A 21536-nucleotide genomic window follows, 5' to 3' on the forward strand; every position below is an offset into this window, starting at 1 on the left:
CACGCGAAGCCCTGTCCACGATGGCCAGGTGAATGACAAAAACGCCGATTCTGTGATGCCACGGGGTTTTGAGAGTGAGGTACTGTAGCTCTACCTGTGCTAACAGCTTCCAATACCACCATGACAGTTTCTTTCTAGCAGGAGAGGGCTGCGTCTGCAGCTATTGCACCTGTAGTTCGCTACAGGCTGAAGGCCAGATGAGCCTTGGATTTTATTGTCTGCGTTGCAATGGTCTTCCCACCGTTGTCACTGCTGCAGGAAACATCATCTAGCACAGTGGTTCTCAACCTTGGCTGCACATTAGAATCACCTGGGAATCTTTTTAAAATTCTGATTTCTGGGCCTCATCCTCCGGAAATTCTGTTTCTTTGTTACTAATGTTGTGCCACCCCCCCTCCCCCCCATAACAAAGAAACAGAATTTCCGGAGGATGAGGCCCAGAAATCAGGATTTTAAAAAGATTCCCAGGTGATTCTAATGTGCAGCCAAGGTTGAGAACCATTGATCTAGCAGAACTGCCCAATCTGGATAGAGTGGTCAGAATACACACGGCGTGTTTGGATAACACTGCCCCTAAGTGACTTGCGTCTTTTTAATATGGGGCTTCGTGGCCAAGATCATAAACCATCAGAAGCCAGTGGTGATTCGTGGTTTTCAGAGCAAGGATGACATCCCTACTTAACCCTCTCCCAGAAATGCTGGGAGCCATTCATTAGCCAATACACGGGCCAGTGCTGGATTAATCATTTCAAGAATCCTGATTTCATTCACCCAAGTGACACATGATTTAGTGGGTCACAGGAGGCCATTTCTGCCGGGGCGTGAACTATTTTCTAGGAGGCAGGGCTCCCTGTTGAGCTGCTGCCGTCACTGTCTTTTCACACCGTTTGTGCTTCTGCCTGTGAGCTGTAGGACAGTCACCACGGGTGACGTGGCCTTGCCGTCAGGGGCACCGAGCCAAACACACGTTTGGCCCTCCCTCCTCCTTCCCACTTAAATGTATCATCAAAACGTCCACATCCTCAAAATGTCCACATTCTTATCAAATTTTTGAAAACAGCTAAATGTCACCATATCCTTTTTCACATAAATTCAAACTGTAATGGGAGTCACCGTGGGTCCTTGTTAAGTGGAGATTCGGATGCAGCAGTCCTGGTGTGGGGTCTGAAATCTAAATTTCTAGTAAGTCCCAGGGGATGCTGATGCCACTGGGCCTCAAACCACACCCCGGGGAGCATGGGTTCAGAGCGGTGGTTCTCCAGAGGATGACTTTGCCCCTCGGGGATGCGTGACTATGTCGGAGACATTTTCGGTTGTTACAACTGAGGGGGTCCTACTGGAGCGAATGGAGGCCAAGGATGCTGCTAAACATCCTGCAGAGCACAGGACAGCCCTCCATAAGACAAAAGATCTAGCCCTCGCTGCTTTGGGTCACTGGATAGAGTGTCAGCCCGCAGACTGGAGGGTCATGGGCTTGATTCTGGTTAAGAGTATGTACCTTGGTTGCAGGCTCGATTCCCCGGCCCTGGTTGGGGTGCATGTGGGAGGCAAATCATCGATGTATCTCTCACATCAAGGTTTCTCTCTCTGTCTCTCCCTGCCCCTACCACTCTCTCTAAAAATTGATGGGAAAATATCCTTGGGTGATGATTAACAAAATAATAAATCCAGCCCATGCCAGGCCAGCGTGGCTCAGTGGTTGAGCATCAACCTATGAACCAGGAGTCTAGGTTTGATTCCTGCTCAGGGCACATGTCCTGGTTGCAGGCTCGATCCCCAACAGGGGGTGTGCAGGAGGCAGCCGATCAATGATTATTTCTCATCATTGATATTTCTATCACTCTCTCCCTTTCCCTTCTTTTCTGAAATCAAACACACACACACACACACACACTAGAGGCCCAATGCATGAAATTCGTGCAAGAGGCTTGGTCCTCACAGCCCGGTTTCATCCGGAAGGTTGTTGGGCTGTCTGGTCTAATTAGCATATTATGCTTTTAGTATTATAGATATCAAACATACACAGACACATATACACACACACACACATATACATATATTAATAATAAAAAGACTTTTAAACAAAGAAAAGAAAAAGATCCAGCCCTAAATGTCAGTAATAGCAAAGTTGAGAAACACTGGCTTAGACCAAATTGTTACTTTTAAAAAGTAACTCCTGAAATCCAAGGATGATGGCAGAGTAATTCCTTCTACACCATCTTGTACAGTAGATAGCTAACCTTAACATTATGGACCAAGTCCAATAAAACCACTGATCTTTGCCTGACTTGTGTCAATCCCCAAATAGCTCTGACTGCCTTTTCTTCCCCAAGGTACTCCTACCTGGGCCATTCACACCCCTCACCTTTGTTTTCCATTTCTCTGCCTCTGCTCACATCTCTGATTTCTAGATTTCCCTCTAATAATGTGAGGCAGAACACTGGCTAGAATAGAGAAAAAAGGAAAGTGGATTTCAATGCTTCTCCCTTCCAGGGGCTTCAATTCAGATTAGCCATCGAAGGTGCGTGCCTCTCCTCCTCAAAGGCCCTTTCACATTTCCAATGGAAGCCAAATATAACATGATCTACACTCAGTACTTCTTTAACCAGGACCAGAAGCATGAATGGGGTCAGCCCACTGTTGCATTTAGGACTGCCCAAATATGAGAGCACCCAAGAAAACCCAAACTGTTCTTTCACCTTTTTCTATGGGACCTCTCCAAGAGGCCCAATGACCACTCTTTAAGAACCTCCCACTCTCCATTCCCACCAGTCGCTAATGATCGTCAGCTGAGACAGCTCATTCCCTGATGCAACACCAGGACTGTGAGAGCACAAGTAATCGGTCCAGAAATGTCTACAACTGCAGGCTGGCAATGGGGTGCAATAGAGGAGGTCACACAGGCAGGGCCGGCTCGCTGTCTCTACAGGAGGGGGAAGGGTGCGTTCAGAGCAGGTCTTACCAGCACAGTGATCCCCTGCTCTTTGCACAGCATGGCCACAGCGCCCAGAAGGATGCTCAGCAACACCCAGAATGTAGAATGGGTCCCTTCCTTGTTACCTGCCAATTAAGAGAAATGACAAACATAAAAGTCATACAACCCAGCTCGGTTTTATTAGCGCTAGGAACAAAAATTTGAAGCATGCACCTCATGTTGTCACAATTTAAAACCAGAGTTTGGTCTCTGACAGCATTTCTCTGTAGTTGTGTTAAACCCCTGAATTCCTGATGAGGCAACACCCTCTAAATGTACACACGTCCTCTCTCAAGGTGAACCCTAGCAGGTGCCCAGAGCCTTTGGGAGGCATTGTAACAAAGTCCTGGCCACAAAGACTCTCATCTCACAGTCCCCAAGGGGTAAGTTCCTTCTCCCCAACCTGCCGATCACCTAATAGGCCATTCTGACAAGTTATGTTGAGAACCCCACTGAGAACGTAAGCACTGCACCTGGTTGCATAAGGGCCTCAGCAGTTACAGCTGCTGTCACAACGGCAGGAGTGATGGGAATGCCTGAGCAGCTGAGAGTCTCCGCTACTGCGATAGAACTCTGGGCTCTGAGCATCAGGGGGTGTGGAATGGCTCAGACCTGTGATGATGCAGGACCACTGACTGAGGGCTGGCACCCACCTAGCACCCGGGGCAGATAAGGGCTGCCATCCTGCATGGGAGGGAACTCAAGCATCACTAGGAAGACAAAACATCACCAGAAATTCGAAGGCTGCAGTAGGAAGCTGGAGTGGGGCTGAGCTTGAGTAATCACCCCTGGTCCCTAAATTGCCTTCTGAGGAGGGTGGGCCTGGCTAGACACTGTTTGGTGGGTGGTATCTGCAATCTGGGGGCCAGAGCTGAACTGCTTGGGAGGAGAGGAGAGGAAAAAGGTGGGGTGGTGTTCGTCTCTATTCTTCCGTGCTGAGGCCCTCACCTCCTCATCCAGATAGATGGTGAACAAGCATCTAAGACAGTGGTTCTCAACCTGGGCTGCACATTAGAATCACCTGGGAATCTTTTTAAAATCCTGATTTCTGGGCCCCATCCTCCGGAAATTCTGTTTCTTTGTTATGGGGTGGGGTCACAACATTAGTAACAATGAAACAGAATTTCCGGAGGATGAGGCCCAGAAATCAGGATTTTAAAAAAGATTCCCAGGTGATTCTAATGTGCAGCCAAGGTTGAGAAGCACTGATCTAAGAAGACACAGCTTTGAGGTGGGGCAAATGAACCTGCGTGGAGGACGAGATCATTAGCTTGCCCGTGTGTCCATGAATCTTGGGTTAGTTTTGCTTAAAACCAGAGCTCCTGGTCTAAATTCCAGCTCTGCATCTACTATGTGACCCTGAGCAAGTTACTATACTCACCGTCTCAGGGACATCACCTATAAAATGGGGCAACATTCACGATATATTCCTCATCCGAGAGGGAAATTTTAGATAGAAACATCTGGACATCCATGTTAAAAATTACATAAGTATGCTTGCAAATGCAAAACACATCTCTGGAAAACACACAAGAAACCAACTATATTGGTTTCTGAACAATTTTAAGTAGGAAAATTTGGGTAGGGAAGTCTTACTTTTCATAGTATAACCTTTTCTATCTTTAAAATTTTCTTAACTGTGTGCATGCATTAAAAACCATACATCTAAAAAAAAAAAACCACAACACTTGGTATAGTGTGGGGCCAGAAAAAGCATTCAATAATCGTTTGCTGCACACGAATCAGCAAACCTGCCTCAGGTTCCAGGGAGGCAGATTTCCAGGGGGCCGTGAGGCAGTGGTTCAGGCCGTAGCTGCTCAGTCACCTGGTCAGAAAAATGTGCCCAGCTCAACAGGCAGTGAAAAGATACACTTTGGTTCTCATTAAATTGCTTGATTGGGAAACCAACAATTAAGTGTGTGGGGAGAGAGGGAAGGGGGAAGGAGAGAGAGAAGATACTAAAACCAACCCAAGTGTATTTGGCATGGGTGTGTGCCATGATGTAGATCTTGAGTGAAGTGATATAAAAAGTCCTGTGAATGTTTAAGACCCAATCAGCAGAGCCCCAGGATGGAAGTCCTAAAGGATACCCAGGCTTCCTATCCAGGAACCGCTACCAGCTCTGGAGTGGGAGGCCCTCCCAGCCGCACACATTCTGTGTCAAGACCAGCAGGGTCTCCACCCAGCTGGGCGAACTGTGAGCAGGACTAACCCTCGTGTGACTGACACCCACTCTGGCGTTGGCAGGCTGCCGGGGGCCCAGGCGACTCATTGGGAAATGTTCTCATTCACAGACAGGCTCCAGTAGCAGGAGACATTCGGGAATCAAGCAGAAAGGATGCATGGGCTAGCTAGTATTTTCTGAACTTTTCCTCTTTTCTTCAGAATCTCTGTATATAGAATCTCCTGGTTTAATGTACAAAGAGGCAGAATAGATATAATACAAAACAATGTTATTTGACTTGTATAGTTGAGGCACTTTTAAGGCTCTCCACAAGGCCAATGACTAGCAGCGGCGCCTCATCAACTTGGATTCCATTGTCTCATAAAGCACAATGAACCTTTATCCTACTGCCTACTGGATGAAGGTGACCCTCCGGAGAGTAATGGCATTTAAGGCTTTGTGACCTGGCCACATAAAACCTCTCTAGCTTTTCGGGGTCCCCCATGATCAGTTCTCCTTTGCTACAATGCCCCTGGCAAAACCCAAGCCATTTTATACAGCTGTTAAATATCACTGACGCCGTGAAACCCCATCCATGCCCACCCAGGTAGCGTCCTTTCTCAATTCACCAGTTTTACTCCACAGTTAAAAAGCAAATGGGCCTACTGTGTGCATGTCTGGTGCCCCTGAGAGCAGCATCTGTCTTACCTACCTTTGTGCCCCTAGTTGACACCCTACATCAGCTGCAGCATCCTACACTGCCCTCATAACAACCTATCCCTACATTCTTCACACAGTTTGTTACAAATACTTGATTTTCTTCATTTTCCCCAAGACAGGGGTCTCCCAACTTCAGCACCACTACTTGGGCTGGTTAATTCCTTGTGCGGGCTGCTCTGTGCATTGCAGGATGTTTAGTAGGACCCCTAGCTTCTCCCCATTAGATGCCAGTAACATCCTCAGGCTTCAGTTGTGACAAGCAAAAACATCTCAGATTTTGACAAATGTCCCGGGGACAGAGGAAAAGAGACCTCTGTCCTAAACCAGTGCTACTCACAATGTGTGGTCCATGGACCTGCCCTTGGATCCTGTTCGAAACAGACTCTCAGGCCCCACCCAGATCTGCAGAATCAGAAACTGGAGGGTGGAGCCCAGCAACTGGCCCTTTAACCAGGCCTCCAGGTGATCCTGATTTAGCTAAAGCTTGCCTGCCCCTGAAAAGGCAACAAGTGGTCAGCGAATGAAATAACTGTCCACTACCAAAAGGGGCAATGAGCTCACAAATCACAGAACCACAATGTAGTAAAAGTTGGAGTAGTGCTTCTCTGAGGTTTTGCAATAATCTCTTTTGCAGTGATGGCAGAATAGATACAATACAAAACAATGTTATTTGACTAGTATAGTTGAGGCCAGCAGGGGGCCACCTGGCCTTCCCTTCAGTACCTTGGAGATGGGTGGGTATTAACTTTGTATGGTAACAGCCCATTTCGTTTTTTAAATGGTTGGCTGTTAGCATATTCTTTCTTAGAGTGAAAATATGCAAACAACTGTCCCTTTCTGGATGTTTCTTCAGTTTCAGAGATTATTAAATATTAAGGTCACATCTCAACAGTGACAATATCAGATCAAAGACAGAATTTCAGGGTTCAGTTATAAAGCAAGTGATGGCTTCACATTCAGAAAACCACTTAGACCACCGCTGCCCAGAAGCATGGGCATTAGTGTTAACGAGCGCCTGAAATTCACCCAGTTACTTACTACTGACGTGTTTTAACAGCAAAACACTCACCTGATACAGAAGAGTTCAGTATAAAAAAGACTGTAAAATATTTCATAAAACTTTTACACTGATTACATGTTGAAATCAGTCATTGGGCTAAATAGAATGTATTGTTAAAATTCATCTCACCTATTTCTTTTTATAATGTGGCCAGCACCAACTTTTAAATTACATGTATGTCTCATGCATTTCTACTGCACAGCACTGTCTACATCATGTGATCAAAGACCCAGCTCAGAAATGAAATGACTGGCACAGGGCTATGTCTGTATTCCAAGTCTGCCTTTGAAAACAGGAAATGTGAAATGATTTTGCCTATTTGAATCCAACTCTTTCCCCCCAGATTAGCCATTTGATATTTTATCAGGAGTCATAAGACTAAGCATTCACATGCATTTCAGTTTTTCCAGAATCTGAACTGGAAACTTAAATAATATTTATCAACTATTTTATGTCAATCAAAAGGGTTTCTTTACGGGTGTGTGGCAGGTATGTGCATGATAACCCATGGCAAGTGTTCCAGTACAGGTGGTGAACAAGAAAGGACACATTAAATGATCTACTGGGAAGCCGGTCCTGAGTTTGGGGACTGCCCAGCCTAATGGACTTCTGGTAATACAGCCTGCTGTGGTATAGTTTTACCCATGGATTTTCCCAAATTAAGATTTTGTTTGAGTCTCTATTTGTCAAAGTGACAAATGCTAATATACAAGGTGACTAATTGCCAATATACAGCATTATCTTGATGAATTTGGACTCTGTTTTTGTGACTATGTTCTTATTTAGTGACTAATGCAAACCAAACTTATTTCCAAACTTGATCATTTTAATAAGACAATTGAAACAGATAGTGGTAGGCCACCTTGTGTATGGTTGGCACTCAATAAATATCTGTTCCATCAGTACTTTTACTTATTTCCATGTCTACCAGAATTCTTATTTAATTATCATATTTGTTAAGCAATTTAACTTTTTGGTAATTTAATACCAAAAAGTTAACAATTTGTTTAATGTAAACAAATATAGCCCAAAGTCAAGTCTTTCCACTTTTAATTTAGTCTTTGAAACTCCTCACAATGGAAAATTCTTCACTGTGTGATTCTTTTTAAAAAAATCAATTTAAAAATATTATATAAGGGATATTAAAAAGGCATAAGAAAAATGGACTATTTCAATTTTAAATTTGGAAGTAACTGTAAAAACAGTAAGAATAAATCCTGAGAGGCAGATGTGGTCTCCAGTAGTTGCATTTATGTGTATTTTTATTAAAATAAATCTCCCCCAAATAGAGAATACTAACTGGTGCATTGCTCTACAGCATTCTCCATCTCACCTCCATTCAGTCTGCTACATTTTGAAGTTCCCAGGAGAAGAGAAAAAAAACCACAAGCTCTTTTTACACCATGAGACATCTCCTATCACTTAAGAAGACAACTTGCTCTAAGATAATCATGCAGCATAGGAACATCAATAGTTTATGATCCATACTTTAATAGAGACAGGCCTAGAAAACATTTTCCTTGTTTCTGTATATGTCTCTACCATCTAAGATAATTCAATCACTTAGGTAAATGGAGGCAAAGATTAATGGAGCACGGGGGGAGGGGGGAATACAAAAATGCACTCACTAATGGAAAGATACTTGTCAGTGCTAACACCCACAAGTGCCAACAGATGTGATTCATTTAATGAAGCACGTGCCTCGGATTTGGCACTATTTTCCAGGGGGAAGATCTTTCAGAAAAAGCATCGCATTATACCAGCTACCCTCTTCACCACTCAACGCCTGGCATCTCCGCGGCCTTGAAACTGGCACGTCGTGTTGCGTGTGGGAACCACGCCACCCTGACAGGTGGCCCCGACTCTCTTTGCCAGAGCGACACAATGAGCATCAGATTCTCCGTCCAAAAGTTGGAGCCAACGAAGCAGTGCTTCCCCCCAGAGAATGAAAGAAGTCGGGCACTGCCGTTCTGAAATACAGGACCATTCTGGGGAAATCGAGACATGCAGAAACCAAAGGAACACGAAGGCCAAGAAAAGAGAACACACACGAATACTGCTGTCACAATCCAGTTGGCAAGGACCCCAAACCCAAAAACAAAAGGCCGACGCTGTGTGACTTACTCAACTGACCTATTATTTTTTAAAGCTAGCATGATTCTAAGTCAAAGAAAAAGAGATGTCTTAAATCAGGACAAAAATATGAAGAAATGATAGCTCAAGAGAAAGAGTTATTCTATTTCAGCTGCCTGAACTATGATAAGGAGAGCAATAGAGCAAATAAAGTTTAAGAGTTTAAAACAACTGAGATTTAAGATCTGGTCTTTTACAGTGGATTAGAATTTAAAATGGTTGTTCTAGTTATGTAGCAAATTCATTGCCCCCCACTAAGATTCTCTCCTCCCCACTATAAGTGAGACTAATTAAATTTCTCTTCATAGTTCTCACTTCCATGAAATAAGTATTTTAAGGTATCAATTTTGAAAAATTGTTTTGGCCATTCTAGCAAGTTTATCGTGCAGAGAGATTATGTTCACAATCCCAAGTATGAGGTATTAAGAGAGAGATAAATATTGAAAAGATGTCATATCATAAGAAAAATACTTTTTGTTTTGGGCATTCAGAAATAATAACTATTGCATCATCGACTTCATTTGACTTAGTGTTTTTCCTTTTTATGAGAAAATGTATGCTTCCTTTATAAGGCAACTTTTTTTTTTTTTTGAAAAAGGATTCTGTTTCAAAAGATCTTGCTTAGAGATACTCAAGTTAAGCACACACCCACCAAAGGTCAGACAAATGTTATGTGTGTAGATTTTTTTCATTTTATAAAAACCCCAGGATTCTGGAGGTTAGTACAGAATGGCTTGTTAATAAACTCAGGCAGTTAAAAATTGTCCCGAGGTTTATAATACAAGCATCGCATCTATAAAGAAAGCTAATGAGGTTATCAAAAAAATATATATCCTCTGAAAGAGCTTTTGAACTCGTTCCATCATTCATTTCAGAGTACTCAATATTTTGTTTCCTTATAAAAAATACTAACTCTGTTTCTCCGCAAAAACCTTTCTTGAACTTCAAATTTATATGCAACTAACGTTAGGCCTTTCTTTGAATTTACGTTCAGATCCAAGAAGAACAAAGACCAGGTCACTTTAAACATAAGTTTAAATGATAAACAGCATTAGTATTTGTATTCAATAAACGCTGGGCTGAGCTTCCACCAGAAGAGCTTTGAGTCCCAGTGGAACACTTGCAAACACGTGGACAACACAAGCAGCTGGCCCAAAGACTCCTCATGGCCGTGGCGTGTTTACCCCCCAGTGTCTTTTACAGCCCACACTGACTCGAGGGGGGGGAAATAAAAATGTGTGACTATTGTTTGTGATATCTCAAAGTCCAAATGAAAATATACACACCCAATGTCCATTAGTATCAAGGACTCTTCTGTTTGACTCAAAGAAATTTAAGAGTAGATGAAAAAAATTAGTAATATAAAACGAATCACCATATGATCCAGCAATTCGACTTCATGGTATTTACCCCCCAAAAAACCCCAAAATCACTATCTCGAGACGACACATACACCATGTTCACTGCAGCATTATTTACAATAGCCGAGATATGGAAATAATCCAAGTGTCCACTGACAGACCCATGCATAAAGAAAATGTGGCACACATGCCAACGGAATACTATCTAGCCATAAAAAAGGAAATCTTGTCATTTGTGACACAACAGACCTTGAAGGCATTATGCTGACTGAAATAAGTCAGACAGAGAAAAACAAATACTGTATGACCTCACTTTTATGAGGGGGTCTAAAAAAAAACCACACACACACCAAACTCATAGAGAGAAAGAGTAGTAGTTGCCAGAGGTGGGGTGGGGGATGGGGTGGATGAAGGTGGTGAAAAGGTACAAACAGCCAGTTATAAAATAAGTAAGTCCTGGGGTGTAATGTATACCATGGTGACAGCAGTTAATACTGTACTGTATATCTGAAAGTTGCTAAGAGAGTAAATCTTAAAAGTTCTTATAAGAAAAAAAAAAAGGTATAGCTATGTAGGGTGATGGATGTCAACTAGGCTTATTATGGAGATCATTCTGTAATATACACATATATCAAAGCATTATGATGTACACCTAAAACTAATACAATGTTATATGTCAATTATATCTCAATAAAATAATAAATTGTACATTTCAGGGCAAACAGACAAAGAAATTAGGAGTACAGAGGGCACAGTCATCAATTCTGCATAAACACACCATGAAAAGAAGGGGATACTTATTGAGTACCTGCTGTGAGGAGGCTACAGGGAGGAAAAAGTTGACAGCGTAGTATGGAAAACCAGAATATTCTGTTCCTTGAGCAATCTGAATAACGGAAGCTTTATTTTAGTCAAACTATACCAGGCTCTAAGTCCTTCAAGGGCATGGACTGTGTCCTTTTAGTTTTTGTGTCCCTGACACAGGGCCTGCTACAAAGGATGCCCTTCGTGTTTGATTAATTATTGGTGAAAGAATGAATGACCAACCCTGATAATCCTGTATGCCATTTTAGAACAGAATCAGAAGTGTCTCATCATGAATTCCTTAACCAGAATTATTTTTGCACAGAGCTCTCACTGCTTCTCCTCTGTAAAGTTATTATTAGTTTGTGAAAACTTTGCTCCTCTTAAACAAGACTCGGCCATCATATTTGTGAAGTTGGACATTAATATGATGTTTAAAAATTATTCCACGGAGGGCGGGGGGGCGCAAATTATTCCAGAAAGTTATTCTCTATAAACAAAAAAGCTGTTTGTTTGTTTTTTAAATCCTCACCTGAGAGTATTTTTCCCCATTGAGTTTTGGAGTGTGGAAAGGCGGGGGAAGGGGGAGGGAGGGAGGGAGGGAGGGAGAGAGAGAGAGAGAGAGAGAGAGAGAGAGAGAGAGAGAGAGAGAGAATTGATTGGTTGCCTCCCGAACAGCAGGGCCAGGGATGGAACCTGCAACTCAGGTACATGCCCTTGACTGGAAATGGAACCCGAGACCCTCTGGTGTGCAGGCCAATGCTCTAACCACTGAGCAACACCGGCCAGGGCAGAAGTCGTTTCTATTTTAGCATGTTGAAGAAGGAGTACGGAGAATCTGACACACAGAAGAGAGGCTGAACACACAGTGCCTGTGTCAACGGAGACTAGGAAAGGCTCCACCCAAATTCATCAGCACTGAGGCAAAGCAGGATTTGGGAGTTGTGGACAGGAGAGGACAGGGCAGTGCCCGGCAGAGTGAAGGGGCTGTTCCAATGGTGCCGGCTGAGTAGAGCAAGGGGCAGTGCTGGGCATCTGGTCTGCTGGATCCTGAGGTTACAGCGGGAAGGGCTCAGGACCCCGAACCTTCTTGGGGAGGGGACAGAGAACTGCCTCGTGTGTAGGACACAGGACTTCCTCCAGATAAGCAGGTAACTAAATGTAAGTCCCTCTCTTAAGAGTCCCCGTTGTTCTCCATCTCAGACCCGCAACAAGCTTGGGAGGCAGACTGGAATCATTCCAGCACCTTCCGTGAAAACAATGAGTGGGAACCGAAAGTGGCAGCGAAAACCACCTCACAACGATGGAGAGTGCAGCTGGAGGGGTGGGTGCTCCAGCCCACTTTCAACTTCCAAGAAGAAATCATTCTGATATAGTTTAACTCGAAGCCTGCGTGGGCAAGAGGCCACAGTCAGAGGACAGAAAGGAGACAGAAGTCCGTGGCCAAAAATAACTCTCAGGGTCAAGACCCCGAGGCCCGGATGCGAGAAGAGGGGCGACCCTCCCCCAGCTTTCTGTTTTCCAAAGACTGAACAAGCTGTCGGTGACTGCCAGGAGCACACCCGTCTGGAGGTGAGTCCCAGGGCTCCACTTTAATCCACTCTTCCCTTTTCCTAAAGAGGGTTCAAAGGAGCAGAGCACCAAAGCCCGGGAAGGTCAGGCCTTCCTGTAGACTCAAGGCCGTCAGGAAGGCTTCTAAGGCTCCCGTACCCATCCATCTGCCTTCCAACTGTTCCCAGTCACTTCAACCAAATGAAAACCTATTCATATTCCTAAAAGGGTTTCCGCTAAAGCCACATCTACCACTGTTATCGGTGTGCAAACACTAAATATTTCCAGGTTAGCTTTCTCGAAACCATCTGCATCCTTAACATGAAAGGCCTGTAACAATCTCTTTATGAAATCCCTTTCCAATTTTAAAGTAAAAATGTCATAAATGTTAAAAGAACGCTCCTGGACTAAAAAAGTAAAGGTTATGCCTAACCGGTTTGGCTCAGTGGATAGAGCATCGGCCTGCGGACTGAAAGGTCCCAGGTTCGATTCCGGTCAAGGGCATGTACCTTGGTTGCGGGCACATCCCCAGTAGGGAGTGTGCAGGAGGCAGCTGATCGATGTTTCTCTCTCATTGATGTTTCTAACTCTCTATCCTTCTCCCCTCCTCTCTGTAAAAAATCAATAAAATATATTTAAAAAAAATAAAAATAAAGGTTATATTGCTGCTACTTGTTAAGATAGTTCCATTAATACTGAAATATGCTTAACTAATGTTTCATGAATCAAAGTATTAATTGAAAATCCATCACACATTAAGCACTTTTACCTTTGGTATTAGTTTCCAAAGGTTTTATTTAAAAAAATCTCTCAAAACACAACAATCCAAAACCTATGGGACACAATGAAAGCAGTCCTGAGAGGGCAGTTTATAGCTCTACAGGCCTACCTCAAAAAACAAGAAAAAATGGTAGTAAAAAAAATCTCTCTTTTGTCTGGATGGCTCTCAGATATAATTTTATAATTTACATATGAATTAAAAACAGACACATATATGAAAAAATGTATGCATATGAATTGGAACAGAGAAAAGATTAGCAAAAGGACCCAGGAAAACAATATACAATGTCTTTAGTTTTCCGCCTTCTGTGAGAATATTCCATTAAAGGAGACTAAAAAATGTATCAATTCACTTGATAGAATTTTTAGTCTCCTCAAATTTTTCCATTATTTCATAAGAACAATCTTTAGAATTAAAGAGAGGTTTTATTATACCTCCTAAATAAATGTGCCCCACATATGTTAAAACTATCAACATTTAATACTTTCTTCAAAAAGCACTCCTGATGTCTTTGAAATCTACTCAGAATAGGAAGCAGTTACTTTAAAGGAAGATAAGTTAAAATTAATAAAATGGTACTTCCTGAAACTTTAGAGTTGTCTTTGAGAAAAGTCAACAGACTTTGTAAGTATTAATAATGCTCCCATAAAAAACAAGAACCTCACACTCCAGGTGCATAGCTATCCATTTCAGCGTGTTTCTATTTTTTTTCCCCCTCCATGAGGTTTTAATAAAAAAGAACCAAAAGCTGGAAATAAAATCACAAAAATCAATCACAACTGCTTCAGTGCCTAGGGCAGAAGCTCTTGGTCTCGCCGCACAGCAGGCTGCTCCTGTGTGACTACTGATGCACAAACTCTGCGTTATTAAAAAAGCAATGGAGTGAAACAAGACACCTACAGCGGGCATACACCTTTTCCCCACATTCCCTCAAAGTGACGACCTTATATACGCACATAATTTCCCATCTCAAAATTAAGAAGACAAACATCACGCTTACTTTCTCTAAACGCTCTACAGTAGCCCAGGAAGGATAACAGAAAGAACAGGGCACCCAGGAGGTCTGCACGGCCCACAACACCAGCAACCTTAAAAGAAGGGGAAGAAAAAGAAATTTACATTAAAAAATATATATTTTTAACAAATCCTAAACTTAGGAAATACAAACAAATTCCTTAGAAATAGAAAAAAAACCTTATTAGACTCTACCATCTCTATTAAAATAATCTGCATACCTGCAACAGCCTGTGGTCTTATCTTAGAATCGGTTTTCTTATGCTTTTGGTCTAGGACTTGACTTAACTGTTTCTAAGAGAAAGTCGGATTGCTTAGAACCCACTGATGGCTACTGTGTGGGCTGGACAGTCAGCGATGCATGCACCGTATGCAGCAGAAGCCCTGTTACTTAGCACCCTGTCCCCAAGAGCGGCAGAGACCTGTGTTTCTGATGTCTCCAAAGTGGACTGTCAAGTGGAAAATGCTATCAGCTGAAAGGGAATGATATTTAAAAAAGAAAACTTGATTCGAAACATGAAGGGAAGGTGGGAAATAAGGGTTGAAAGTCATCAGGCAGATAAAGACAGGAATAATGACTCAAAGCTGCCTCTGCCACCTTTTCCTCGATTCAGACCAAAACCGGTGAAGTGGGTTAATCTGGAAAGAATGCTTCAAAAGCTATCGACAAGACAAAAACAGAATAACATTTCTACCATTCCTCCCCCATTTTCTACACCTGATGACTGTCTCCCCTTCTTTATATTAGTGACAATGAAGCCATATGCAATTCGCGTTTCATTTCTTCCAGGCTAATTACTCCAAATGGTGTTCTCCAAATGTTTCATGGCAAATGAAAGACGCAGAATTCCACCCGTGAGTATTAGGCTAGTTTATGTGGCATTCTTCACTAACTAGCACCTGGATGTGACATATATCCAAGAGATACTTTAAGTATCACTTCAATGACTGGTAAGTTCACCTTTTCTTAAAGGGCATATATGATATATGAGATACAGAATAAAGACTATTCTATAAATGGAAATAACATACAATGAACATGAATGAAATTACTATATTAACATATGAACCACGAGTGTGTGTATAAGCAATAGCTATAAAGAAAGCCTTTTGGGAGTTTCCCACCACACGAGCTAGATATGAAAGCTGAGGGCAATCACACATTCTGATCTTGAACTCCTGATGCAGGTGCACGTGGCAGCCCAAGGTGTCCCACAGTCGCTGAGAAGCCTGAAAGGGTTGATGACTCCAGCCTGTGAATGCCACCCACATCCAAGAGGGAACTAAGGACAAAGGCTCAACAGGTCTGAATGACTATGCCAGCATGCCGGAGGGTTAAACAGTGCAATCACTTCACGAGTGAAGTAAATATGCAGTGAGAGTTCTTGAATGGTCTGGCCTGTAACTCACTCAGTGAGGGATACAGTAAATCAGGAGTGCAATGAAACCGAGCAGAGCACACAGTAGGTGCTGGCTCACTGTTAGTTTCCCGTATGAATCCCAAATTGTGCTTCTATAAATGTGAAGGGCAGAAAGGAATGAAAACAGGACACAGCAGCTGAGGGTGAAGCAGGTAGGAGCTCCAGAGCACCTTGGTGAGTGAGGGATGGAGCAGCTGGTCCTGTGGGCCTGCCGCCAGGAGAGAGATGGGAGAGAAAGGAGGGCATCTTCCAGCTGTGGCTGTCTACAGAGCCTGAGGATGGCCCGGAACCCAAATTCCTTAGGGAAAATAAAACAAGCCAAGTCAACCCAGAGAAGTTTATCCAAGGGGGGTCCTCAGATCATGGAGGGATTGGGGAGAGGGTTCAGAGAAAAAAGGTTCCTTGAAATGAGTGAAGGGGAAGGAAGTGGTTTGGATAAATACAAGAATAGGGGCCAAAAGAGCCAACCACTCTTTACCTAGGGACAGTTAAAGACTAACCTTTAGGTAGGAGTTTCCCGCTACACTGGTCAGATATGCAATGCTAAGGGCAATTATACATTCTGATCTTGAACTCTTGATGCAGGTTCACTAATGTGAACTTTAAACATCATCACTTGTTTTTAAAACAAATAATCTTCCTTTGGTTAGCTGGTGAAGACACTGCCAAGTTTTAAGCAATATACATTACATTGTCTGACATAAAGAAAAACGGGGTTTAAAACACTATGGCAATTGTTTTAAAGTAAAAAGAGTATTCAGTCCTTACAATAAATTTTTCACATATTAAAGAGATTTCACAGACAAGATTGTAAAAGGCTATCCAAGCAGACGCCACATCTAACTGGGAAATGGGCATGAGTACAAAGAGACTTTATTTTTCTTTTCTGATTTTTGCATAATATATTTTCAGGCAAAGTTCTTTACAAAGGCTATTTTTTCTAACAAATAACCTGAAACACTCATATCAGGATTTTGAAGGGGTTCAGAACAAATTTCCCCACAATGCACCCTTTTGGCATGCTATTTTGAGCTGAAGGCAGTTGAGACCCTATGGGCTCAGGAGAAATTTTTGCTCTTCCCTTAACTATCCAGAAATCTAAATTGGGGGCCTTGCCCTTAATGACTTATTACCAGAAATAACTTTTCATGAACTACCTATAGGGCAGGGCAAACTTCTAATTACTGAACATCTGCTCTTATCATCCTGCAAATTTCCCTCCCCGCCACCCCCACCCCAAGGCATCTCACATCATTCCTTACATACCTCATTTTCCCTTTTCTCTCTCTGAACCTTCATGTATGTGGGAATCTCTGACTTTCTCATGGATGTGGGGCTCCCGTACATACTTATGTAATTAAATTTGGTTATTTTCTCTTATTAGTCTGTCTCATGTTGATTTAATTATTAGACCAGCTGAAAGAACCTAGAATAAAATTTCTTCCTCCCCTACGGTTCTCTAGAGGAATCACTGCCAACCTCCCCCTGCCCCCACCCCCTCCCCCGAATCCTTAAGGTGGCTCACTTTTATTCCCACTAGGAACAATGTGCACAGGGGCCACAGGGAGGAATTAGGAGAAGGTGACTGGGAGGATCTTTCCCCACCCAGTGCTTTCAGCATTAAGCTCTGGGTTTATTGAACGGGCAGATTAAGGAGGCTTGAGCATCCCTCTCTGATACCCAAATTCAGGCAACTTGACATCTTCATCAATGCTCTGAGAAAACGAAAACTTACAGTTGCACTGTGTCCTCAGGGAACCCCCCAGGGGCTGCTTCCTGGTCTCCAAAGAGACAAGGGCCTAGGCCAGTGACGGCGAACCTTTGGAGCTCGGCGTGTCAGCATTTTGAAAAACCCTAACTTAACTCTGGTGCCGTGTCACATATAGACATTTTTTGATATCTGCAACCATAGTAAAACAAAGACTTATATTTTTGATATTTATTTTATATATTTAAATGCCATTTAACAAAGAAAAATCAACCAAAAAAAATGAGTTCGTATGTCACCTCTGACACGCGTGTCATAGGTTCGCCATCACTGGACTACGCAACCCCCTCCCTTAGCTCCCCTCCCTCTTCTGGTGACTGGTGTGTTGGAGCCCTTCCCATCTACAAATACCTCAGAGTGATTTGGGGTGGCATAGCTGGAAATAAGAGACATTCACATGAATTGGAAAGCAAAATAAAACTGATTACATGTATGCATATATGCATAACCCATGGACACAGACAATAGGGTGGTGAAGGCCTGGGGCGGGGGTGGGCTAGAAGGGGTCAATGTGGGGAAAGAGGGGGCATATGTAATACTTTCAACAATAAAAATTTAAAAAATAAAACAACAACAAAAAAGGATTACAATTATTTTACTACCAACTGTAGACCATGAGGTAGGAAGTCTGCAGGGTGTGACTGACTGATCTCAGTTTGCCTAGGGCTATCCCATAACCCCTTAGTCTTAAGCAAAGGGGATGGCTGATCACCCCAAAGACTGGAAAATGTAGGCTCTTTTTTAAAAATCCTCAACCAAGGATATGTTTTTTATTGGTTTTTATAGAGAGAGGAAGGGAGGGAGAGGGAAACATCAATCAGTTGCCACCCACATGCGCTCCAAGGATGGAACCCACAACCTAGGTATGTGCCCTGACTGGGAATCGAACACACAACCTTTTGGTGCATGGAACAATGTTCCAACCGAGTCAACCAGCCAGGGCACAGAAAATGTAGGTTCTTATTTTCAGTGTGCAAAAGCATTCTCATTATTAATGTCAAGACACCAAACACATAAATGTTAACAAACGGAAATTTACAGTACTAACACTGGAGGGGCCTACACTGCCACTACTTTCCCTTAATAAATGTAAACAGAAGCAGCACAATTACTCCCAAATCCTCAAGCCTCATCCCAGATCAATGTTCAGTGGGGGTGGGAGGTGGGGATGCTGTGCCCAGGGCCAGGCCCCAGCCCACAACACAGGTGGCCTCCTCGGTTCTGGCCTGGAACACTCTGAGGAGCTCTCCCTCCATCTGATTCTCTGGGTCAACCTGCTTTATGCTCACTTTAAAGCTGGGTGCCATGTAGAGTGGAAAATAACAGGGAGGTGTAGATAAGAGGAAACTGAATACCAACTATTTGTCAAAACAATGGAAGGTGAATATATAAATGATCTGTCTTAGGAATGCTAATTTCTAATAAGCCTAAACTGTTCCTTGCATTATGAGTTCGAATGACTTTCATAGAATGGAAGGGTGGGAGAGAGTAAGAAATTTTTTCAGATACTCCCCTTTCTCCTATTTTTAAATATCGCAAATGTAGAATTTTGGTGGTAACATCCCCGGATTGCATTTATCTGGGGAGGTGTGTGCACATCCAGTTATACTTGTTGGCATTTCAAACTTGTTTACAAACTAACTTCTCAATATTTAAAGTCAGAGTTTTAGAAAAACGTCTTTGGTTAATAATTCATATATTTGCTTTTGCTTTTAAGATCACACAAAATCAGATAAGTACCAAATCAGTACTTCTGCCAGAAATTCCCTTATTTCTGATTAATGTGTACACTACTTCTGAATCCCAACAAACATTTAGACCATAAAGAGAACTAGGACAGAAACAAATTCTAATTTGAACACAAATACATAGCTTGCAGCAGTTCCCAGCGTGCCAATACCTGAAGTCCTCTGAATTTGCTGAAGTAAAAAATTGTGAGAATTTTTTAAAGTTTAAAGTAGATATTAGAAGAACATTGAAAGAACAATTCCACAACCCTCTTAATACCAAAGAATAGGTAGTTCTCAAAGCACTTGGTTAACGTGTATTTAAATAACACGTGAAATGCAGAAATAAACTGAGGAGAAGTAATAAAGCACATGTAGTATTTTATCTGAGGTACTTCATGCTCACAGAATGAATGAGTAAAACAAAATCTTTTACCTCAGCAAACATGACTTACATTTCCAAAGGGTTCCCGTGGAGGTGGGGGTAGCGTGGTTTCTGAAACCCCCATATGGTTTGTACCACATATACTCAGCAGCAGGCTCAGTGGAATAAAGGCATGGCCCACAGGACAGCGGGTCAGGCCCCTCAGGAGCTACCAAACCACATGTCAGGGGGAGGAGAATAATGCAGGGGGCCAAGAAAAGGAGAAGGAAGGTGGGGAGAATTCGTAATTCCACAGCAGGACTTGGGGACCCACTTTCTAGTTCAACTCAGAGTATGGCGGCAGCGTCTCTGCACAGACCTGGGACAACCAGGTTTCAAGTTCTATTCCTACTTCCGCCAGCCACATGACTGCCCTGGGATAAGACCAGTTCCTCTTCTGTAAAGTGAAACTGTGATGCTGCCCCATCTGATCCCACGGAGTTTTTGTGACAATCACAACAGTGTGAGAAAATAGTTTGCAAACTATAAACCTCTCAGCTAACACAGGGACATGGAGAAAGGTAGTGCTGGCCTCTGGCTTGTATACCCCAAAGCCAGGCAACATTCAACAGGCATACCTTTACAGTGTGGGTATATGAGGGAACCAGAGAGCATCACCAGCAAGCAAACCATGCTGCCATTCTAAAGTCTTGGTCAACTGGGGACTCTGCATTTTTCCATAAGAGAGACCTGCTGGACCTGCATACAATCGTCTCCAACGCCTGGCAGGGCACCACCACAGCTCCATGAGCATTTAAAGGAAGCCTGTTTTAGGAAACAAACCCACACAAGTGCAGATGCCGCGGGCGGGTGATACTCACACACTCAGTGTGCACCGGGTGCACAGCAAACAGCAGAGCGGCCAGCAAGGATGACCTGGGGGCCAGGTTTAACCTCCGGCCTTTGCTGGTGTACTGCAGGCCGCCAAACAGCACCGAGAAGACATCCACCATGAGGACGGAGATGCCAGCGTGCAGGAGGATGTTGACCACGTGGAAACTCACGGGGTGGAAGCCTCCCGACAAATAGTAGTTAATCCTGTAGCAGAAGAAGGGTGCTCACGCCAGGTGCGCAGAAGCACGTGAAATAAAATGCAAACCATCTAAAGGAAAAGGCTGGTGAGTAAAAATACTAGAAGGAGAAAAGAAAGACGTTGTGCAATGTTGGTTAAAATAACACCCAGCTAAATAGTGCTGCTAAGCTAAGAAAATTGGAGAGAAGGTAAGAATAGTTAGCTGCAGAGGGGGAAATAGACAACAAGGGGATCTCAGAGGGGTGGGACAGAAAATACGTGGAGAGGGAAAGCGAAAGGAAAGCCAGTCAAATTTTTAAGTGCAAAGAAGGCAAGACTGCAAAAAAAAATGTATCGCACATTACTCATGGCGATCCCACAGGAACCTGGATATAAGACAGTCATGTAACTTGCTTATTCAAAAAAATAAAAAGGTACTTTACAGTTTTTCTACCAGCCTTCTGAACAATGAACCACTTTCTCATTGTCAGGGATTCTTATTTCTGACTGCTTTTCCATTACCAGTGGTTCTATTTCATCATCTCCATGCTTCTTTGAGAGATCTACAGACAAGTATTTAATGCGTCAAAGAAATAGCTATGCATAGAAACTCCGTGTGGCG

General features: G+C 43.0%; 1 protein-coding gene across 7 annotated transcripts in view; it reads right to left on the bottom strand.

Moving 5' to 3' along the window:
- Positions 1-21536, bottom strand: part of TMTC4 (transmembrane O-mannosyltransferase targeting cadherins 4) — a 59501-nt gene that overhangs the window by 28994 nt on the left and 8971 nt on the right. For 6 of the 7 annotated variants that reach the window (XM_059685048.1, XM_059685047.1, XM_059685050.1 and 3 more), the window contains 3 exons: positions 20724-20940; positions 14549-14636; positions 2963-3060 (listed from right to left, as the gene is read on the bottom strand). In XM_059685048.1, the coding sequence (XP_059541031.1) occupies positions 2963-3060; positions 14549-14636; positions 20724-20940 (403 nt within the window). Of the gene's footprint in view, positions 1-2962; positions 3061-14548; positions 14637-20723; positions 20941-21357; positions 21478-21536 lie in introns of all 7 variants that reach the window. The other variant, XM_059685052.1, reaches the window with a different exon arrangement.

This window comes from Myotis daubentonii, chromosome 2 (genome assembly GCF_963259705.1).
Source record: "Myotis daubentonii chromosome 2, mMyoDau2.1, whole genome shotgun sequence".
NCBI lineage: Eukaryota > Metazoa > Chordata > Mammalia > Chiroptera > Vespertilionidae > Myotis > Myotis daubentonii.